The 7,632-nt window shown below is 35.7% G+C and overlaps 1 protein-coding gene across 1 annotated transcript in view; it reads left to right on the forward strand.

The window, feature by feature from the left end:
• MAP3K5 (mitogen-activated protein kinase kinase kinase 5) overlaps positions 1 to 5,524 on the forward strand; it is a 196,219-nt gene extending 190,695 nt beyond the window's left edge. Inside the window, exons 27-30 of the mRNA XM_008574575.1 lie at positions 835 to 947; positions 1,850 to 1,962; positions 3,551 to 3,627; positions 4,325 to 5,524. Of these exons, the coding sequence (XP_008572797.1) occupies positions 835 to 947; positions 1,850 to 1,962; positions 3,551 to 3,627; positions 4,325 to 4,379 (358 nt within the window). The 3' untranslated portion in view covers positions 4,380 to 5,524. The remainder of the gene's footprint in view (positions 1 to 834; positions 948 to 1,849; positions 1,963 to 3,550; positions 3,628 to 4,324) is intronic.
• Positions 5,525 to 7,632: the final 2,108 nt, after the last annotated feature.

A 7,632-nucleotide genomic window follows, 5' to 3' on the forward strand; every position in this document is an offset into this window, starting at 1 on the left:
TTTCTAAAGTCAATTTGAAAGTCTCTGTCTTTTTTTTTAATTTTTATTTTGTCAATATACAATGTATATGATTATTATGGCCCATCACCGACACCTCCCTCCCTCCTCCCTCTCTCCCCTCCCCCCAAGAATGTCCTTTCCGTTTGCTTGTTGTAACAACTTCATGAAAGTATAGTTGTTATAGGCATCTTGTTTCATAACTTGGAATGTTTTCTCCAAGAAACAGTGTTGGAAATGGTGAGTAGGTTACCAATTGGCTCTCAGTTGCATCGTGAACCTTCCATGGATAAGAACTATGGTGTGATATCATAGTTTCTCCTTGCTTCTTTGGAGACTGTATCAGATACCAACTAGGAACTGAATGTACCAGGAGCACAGCTATCCTTTTACCCACAGTAAAAAGGAGTGGAATAATAGTAACATCCACAATTGCAGCAACAACCATTAACATTTATTTGGCACTTGTTATGTTTCAGGTACTCTGAGCAATCTCATCTACAGCTATTTCTCAGGTTTTCATAGTTTAACAAAAGCAATTGCCATTCTGCTTTGTACTGATTATGACATTATCCATATTTACCAACTAGTTTTGATGAAGGTCCATACATGTAAAATATAGGTCTGTTAATACATCATATTTATATTTTTGACATTTATGGTCTTAAAAAAAAACAGTAGAACAACATCGCTGAATATTTTGGCAGACAATCTTTATTTCAGTAAAATCCCAGGGGTGTCTGTGCTCATAGTAGTTTGAGAAAACCATGTCTGGAGGATCCTCATGGTCAGCTCCAGCTCTGTTATGCTGTCAATCAATATAATTTCCTTCTGCAGATTACTGGAAGAATTGGTTCGGAAAGAGAAAGAATTACAGGCACTTCTTCATCGAGCTATTGAAGAAAAAGAACAAGAAATTAAACACCTGAAGCTTAAGTCCCAACCGATAGGTGAATAGCAGAAAATTTTAAAGTAATACTGTTGAACCAGGCTGCCACAAAAAGTTGAGAAAGCCAACAGTTTTATTTCATGGCTTAGTCAGCTTCTGTCACTTGTACTGCAACTATAAGCAGGAATTGCTTTTAAAAACATCCAACTCTTAACTGTAGCAAACTGTCATTCTTAAAATAGATGATTCATAGTCACCTTTTCCTGAATTACATATTATTGGGAGCTTTATATATTATATATTATTATATGGCTTTCTACTTGTTTAGTCTTTATTTCTTTTTAAAGTTTCACAATGAGATGACTAGAGTAAAATAATACTATATTTCATCATTTTCCATTTGTATTCTGGGTATTTTAGCTTATTTTCTTATAATTTGAAGAGCCTTAAATAGAATAAACAGATAGTAATAAAAAATCGTAAGTTGGAACTTTGAAGAAATCTATTGTATGAGAAATTGGAGGGAAAAGATAATCTTTAGAGAATCTTATTTAGCAAATTTAGAGGAAGATATAATTCATAGTTATTTATTCAAATACATGGCTCTTCTATATTATTGCAAATAGTGGGAAAAGAGATTATTATAATTATTTAGTTCTCTACTAAAATTGTGTTCATTTTTATTACATGAAAAACACAAAGTATAATTTTGGCACACAAATTTTATTCTAAGAAACATAAAATTGATATGAAAGTATAAAGTAGGACTCTCCATTTACTAGGTAACTTGTCTGAGTTTTATTTATATTTTTGTTTATAGTGCCATTCTCAATTGTTTCTATTAACTATTAATATTAATTATAGAGCCACATCTTTTAAAGTATCAATAAACGGCTGTTGGTTGTGAGGGTCTCAGACTCTGTTAGGTAAAGTTAGGAGTATTTCCCCAAAATTCTGCTCTAGATATTCCTGGGTTGCCTGCACGTCACCTGACTTCTCCTGGCACCAATACTGAAGATTCTGAACTTACTGACTGGCTGAGAGAACATGGAGCTGATGAAGACACTATAAGTCGGGTAAAGAAAACTACGTGTGGAACAAGTATTCTTTTATTTCATTTTATGATGTTGAGTGCCTACTGTGTGCCAGGGACCATTCTAGGCACAGGGGATACACTGATAAGCAAATCAGACCCAGCCCTGCCCTCCTGAGGCTTACAGACTAGGGTAGGCGGACATCAACCAGATCATTCCACAGATAAAAATACAAGTATATACTGATAAATTCTATGAAGGAAAGGTATCAGGTGTTATGAGACGGGGGAGGGAGAGGTGGGGAAGGTTCTCTGAGAAGGTGAAGAATGAGCTAAAGTCTAAAGGAATATGTAGGAATAAACTAGGCCAACTGTCTGCATGTTTTTGGTGGGGCAGACAAGGAGGGGATGATCACTCGGGGGTGGGCGTACGGTTTGTGAAAAGACCAAGAGGCAGGCAAAACCTTTGTGATCCAGAACCCCTAATGATTTTTGGTTTTCAATCAAAAATAAGGAGTGAGAAAAAATTAAGACAGAACTAAAAGAAAAGCATTCTTGTGTTTCTAATTCTTTTGTTTCTTAAATTTTGAATTCTCTTGCAACCTTATTAGACTCCACTGGGCAGCAGCTATTTATTGCTACTTAATGAAATAGATCTAGTTGGTGAACTTATGTCAGAAACATTTTCTATACAAACCATATTGTATCTGTACTAATCTAATTCCTCTCTGCTCCGTGTAGACTTTTGTAATGAGCATGAGTAGCATTTGTCTATGTTTTAAGGTTACATATATATGCAAACATGTATACACACATTAAAAGGTTATGTTATTTATCATTTTATAGAAAGGGCCTCCTAATACAATATTATATTGATTACAGTTTTATATTAAAATTTTAAAAATAAGAATAAAGATGTCTTTTCCCTTGACTTGATGATTTATTGGATCACTAAATAAAATTTAGTGTCTCCTTAGACATCTGCATTTAACAAGTTACTGCTAACTAAGTTTAAACAACTCTTTTGCCTGTGGAAAATAATGCACCCAATCAAGTTTTCCAAAATGTTTCTTCTTCTAACTTAGACTCAAAGCATAATTAAGGAATAGTAATTGATGATCCATTAAATTGTTGCCCCTTTTATTTGATTTAAAATTAAGAGCTTCAGTTTTAATTCATAACTTTGATGTTGCAGTGAATTACAGGAAAGTACCTTTTAGCCGTGAAAAAATAAATTCAGAGATTAAGTGTAAGCAATATCTCTCCAAAAATACTTTTTATGCATTTGAGAAAAAAACAAAGCTACACAGCACCAAACCTCTTAACTACAAACATTTGCTTCTGAGCAGTAGATGTAATTATGAGTCTTATCTGTTCATTAGAAGGTCATTCAGAAATTCTGTGCCACTTGTAATCTTTATGCATTTGGAAATCATATGGATGCATTTCTTTGTAATTATTTTATAATAGAGAGGCTGGACCCCTAATAATTCCAGAAGGTTATGCTTTTAGTGGATTTCCTTTTAGATTCATTTACAATTATTGCTAATGTTTACATTATGAATAGAGTTTGTTATTTGTTAAAAACATATAAAAATCTTACTCCTGTGCATATTTTACTTTCTCTACAGTTTTTGGCTGAGGATTATACACTAGTGGATGTTCTCTACTATGTTACACGTGATGATTTAAAATGCCTGAGACTAAGGTACCACCTTTCTTTCTGTTAAGTAGACATAATGAAAATAGCTCTGGTCTAAGATCAAGAAGTTTGGGCTCCTGCTCTGGCTGCATCTCTAACTAACTCTGTCATTCTGGGCACAGCTCTCTGGCTCTCAGCTGCTCCAAGTAAACCGAGTTAGGCCAATCTATTTTAGGGTGCTCTAATAACCAATATTTCTATATTAGTAAATGAAAATCAGCTGGAAGAATTTTCTTGACTAATATGCAGACTAAGATATGCAGATATTCTAAACCTGCCTTAAACAAATGCTCTAATTTAGTTCATGATCGTGCCATACTTACTAGAAATATTAGGATGAGGTGCTGATTTGCCATCCAAACATTGGTATAATCTGATACAATTTCTTATAATGATTAGTTTTATCTATCAGGCCAAGCATATACATATCTATTACATCCACCTCTATAAAAACACATTTCAAAAATACTGAAAATCTAAAATGATGTTTTGAAACCTGGCACTTTGTGGGAACGGAAAGGAAAGGAATAGAGGGATGATGAGAAAATATATACAAAAAGAGTACAAAACGACTGATAGGACTTTGGGATCATCACGTTCTGAACAGCACAGAGCAGCTGAGAGCTAAGAAGTCACTTCATATTGCAAGGGCAATGTTTGAAATGAAGTGTTCTCTTCCCTGTGTTCTTGTGTTTTTAAACAGAGGAGGGATGCTGTGCACACTGTGGAAGGCCATCGTGGAATTTAGAGGCAAATAGACTTGACAACCATTCGATTTAATCTTCAATGGAGATTCTCAAAATGAATGCAGAACTGATCTTCTTGTGGGAGGGAAAATCGAAGAAAGAGGAGAAAGAAGCTGCACTTTAAATCCAGTATTTGTTTACTCCTGTTTAAAAAATAGACAAAACACACTGAAATTTCCTAACTGCTTCTATTTCTATAATTCTTAAGAACTCTTCATAAGGACTCTCAAAATAATCCTAAACAGTAGAATCCTAATGTTTAGGGTTATTTTAGTCTAAACATTTTTATGGAAATATTTTTAACTCAGCAGCTATTGCACTTCAGCCAAATGTTGATTTCACACGAAACGGATGTAACATTTCATGTGATTGTGCACCACTGGAACAAAAAAACCAAAATGTGACCATATCTTTTTAGGCTTACGTATGTTTGTAATATGCCCTAATAATCTGAGTAGAAATGCATAATTTCAATTATTGTATAAAGTTTATGTTTTTTTTAAATGTGCAGAATCTGAGAGCAATGGTTTTTACTTATCTGTATTAATTGTAATATTGACTATATTTTGTAACTTAAGTTTCTGGCCCACAGTACATTTGTTTGAGTTGTTGATGTACTACTGAACTGTACCAGTTGCACCTGCCTGAATCATAGTAATGTTAGCTTGTTCTAAAGCTATCCATTGTGTAAAATTTACTCTAAAAAGTAAAAAGACTCTCAACATACTGTTTTGATAAATTCTAAAGACTACTTATTTTGTGTTGACAAATTAAACTACTAAAATTTCTAGTCATTTCTTCAGCTATAACATTAAGTAGATTCTTTTATTCAAGCAATCGAAAAATAACTGATAACCAAGTTGTTTCTAAGGGCAACTGAGGAGTAAGAAAGAGGGTGAAGAAAGAGAATAAAGGAAAATCAGTGTATTTTTCTCAAGGCCCCAAGATGTCTTGAATGACTATTGTGTATCTTACAGGGTCTGTGAAGAGCATCTTAATGGAGAACACTGCGTTTTCTATGTCCTTGATTCTGGTTCTCATATTTGGTGGAAATATTTTTATTTTAAGCTGAGTATGATATTTTTATGAGCCATATTAATAGGATGAAGTCTAAAGCTCCTAGATGGATGAAATCTGAAATAAACAAATTTCTTAAACAGAGAGGCACCTGTTTGTTATGCAGCGTAGAAATAACAGAGCTGTTTATGTATCACGACTGGACCCACAGTGTAACAGTTTTGATGAAACAGGAATCATCTCTATTTCTATGTGAAAATCAAGGTACATACGTTTTATATTTCATCAGAATCTACAAACCATTCTTACTCATTTTTCTCATTTTATACATGCAAAAACATAGCTGCATCTTTTTTTTACATCCTAATTCGGAGGACAGATAGTCGCCTCTTGCATCCTGTGTGGCAATTTCTAAGGAAGTGAGATGTAAATTCAATGATACATCATTTGAATCACAGTGAAACACAGGGAACCTCTTTATTAAGCCATAGATTATCTCACTAATTTGAGTGGTCATGTGCTTCCTGTAGTCTGTATAGGATCAGGCTACCCATCGTCAACCAAATCTTTCCTTGGGCTCTTCCTCCTGTCCTATCTTGCAGGCAGCTGTTCCTCTATCCCTACATGGTTTATAATACATTCCAAGGCCAGCATCACTAGGCTTTTGTCAGAATTTTGGGTCTCAAGCACAAAAGATCCATTATGGATCAAAGTCCATGAAAGGTTTGCACTTGAAAGGCCTTTATCATCAGTCTAGGCTGATGATTCTCAGTCCAGCTTCACATTAAAATGACCTGGATGCTTTTTTCAAAATATTGATTTTATTGGTCAGGGGTGGGCCCATATACTCATTTTAAAATGCTTCACAGGTAACTTAACATAATCAAGTCCCACCTCCTTACTTCAGGTGACACCTGGGCAGGGACATGGAGAGCCCCTTTCTATAGAGGTGGCAGTAAGGTGGTTTCTGTTCATTGTTTATTCAGTGTAGCAAGAGGCTATACACATAGGCCTGGAGCAAAACTATCACTTAACTTGTGACTTGAGCAAATTAATTAGACTCTGTGAGTCTCGGTTTCCTGATCTGTAAAATGGGTATAATGATGTACCTTCCCAGGTTGTTGTAAGATTTAAATATGATAATGCAGGTGAGGTGCTTAATACAATGCTTAGTATATAGTAAGTACTCGGATGCTCCCTGCTATTGTTATCACTTATCAATTCATTCAAAAGTATTTATTAAATACTTACTGGGTAATACATACTGTGGTGCATGAGCAAGGCACAGTTCTTGCTCCTGAAGTTCATTGTCAGAGGTGGAATCAAGACAAAGCAGAAACAAGTGGTGTAGTAAATGCTGTAGTTACATTAGCTACATCTCACTGCCAGAAGGGGTCAAGAAAAGTTTTCCAGAGAAGTAAAGGTCCAGAGCTGAGCCTGGAAAGATGGTTTGGGACAGAACAGTTATGCAGGGAGGGTGGAGGGGCAGCGGAACTATTATAAGAGACACAAAACAGGAATTTGCTGGGAGAAGTTGATCCAATGTTTCATTTTAACTGCATTTTGATCTCTTTCTCCAAATACTTTCATTGCATACTTTGTTTCATTCATTCCTAGGCCATCACATAAAAGAGTATGGCAATGAGGAATTATTGTCAACACACTTGAATGCCTACTATGTGTGAGGCGCTGTAGCAATATAAAAGATCTACATGATGCCCACCAAGTTAGAATGCAGGCAATGCGTATGATGTCAAGGATATCTGCAACCTGTGAACAAATGAAATAGTTGATGGTCCCAGACTTTATGGACAACCTGTAGAGAAACAGAAGACAAAGTCCCTGACACCAAAAGTGTACATCAGATTGAAGAGACAAATTTGTAATAAATCATACCTAGTCTATGCTAAAGGCTGGACAAGTGGCAAGCCCAGCAATCCCTGGAGAGGTTCAGAGGACAGGCCTGCCAGGATAGAGCAGAGCCAGCACAGGTAGACTAAGCTTCATGGAGGAGGCAGATCTTAACCGGGCCCTGGAGGGAAGGTATTATCAAATAAGTCAGGACCAGGGAAGTCATTTTGGCCAGAGAGCTCCAAAAACAAAAACTAGAAATTAGGAATTTGAAAGGTTGACTGAAGAAATTGAATAACTCCATTGGCTGGAAATATGAGTTATACAAGGCAAAAAGTGGAAAACGGGGTAGTAGAGAGCTCAGAGCCCAATGGGGGGGGGGGGGGTTCAATTTTTT

Source organism: Galeopterus variegatus, unplaced genomic scaffold (assembly GCF_000696425.1).
Source record: "Galeopterus variegatus unplaced genomic scaffold, G_variegatus-3.0.2 Scaffold4, whole genome shotgun sequence".
NCBI lineage: Eukaryota > Metazoa > Chordata > Mammalia > Dermoptera > Cynocephalidae > Galeopterus > Galeopterus variegatus.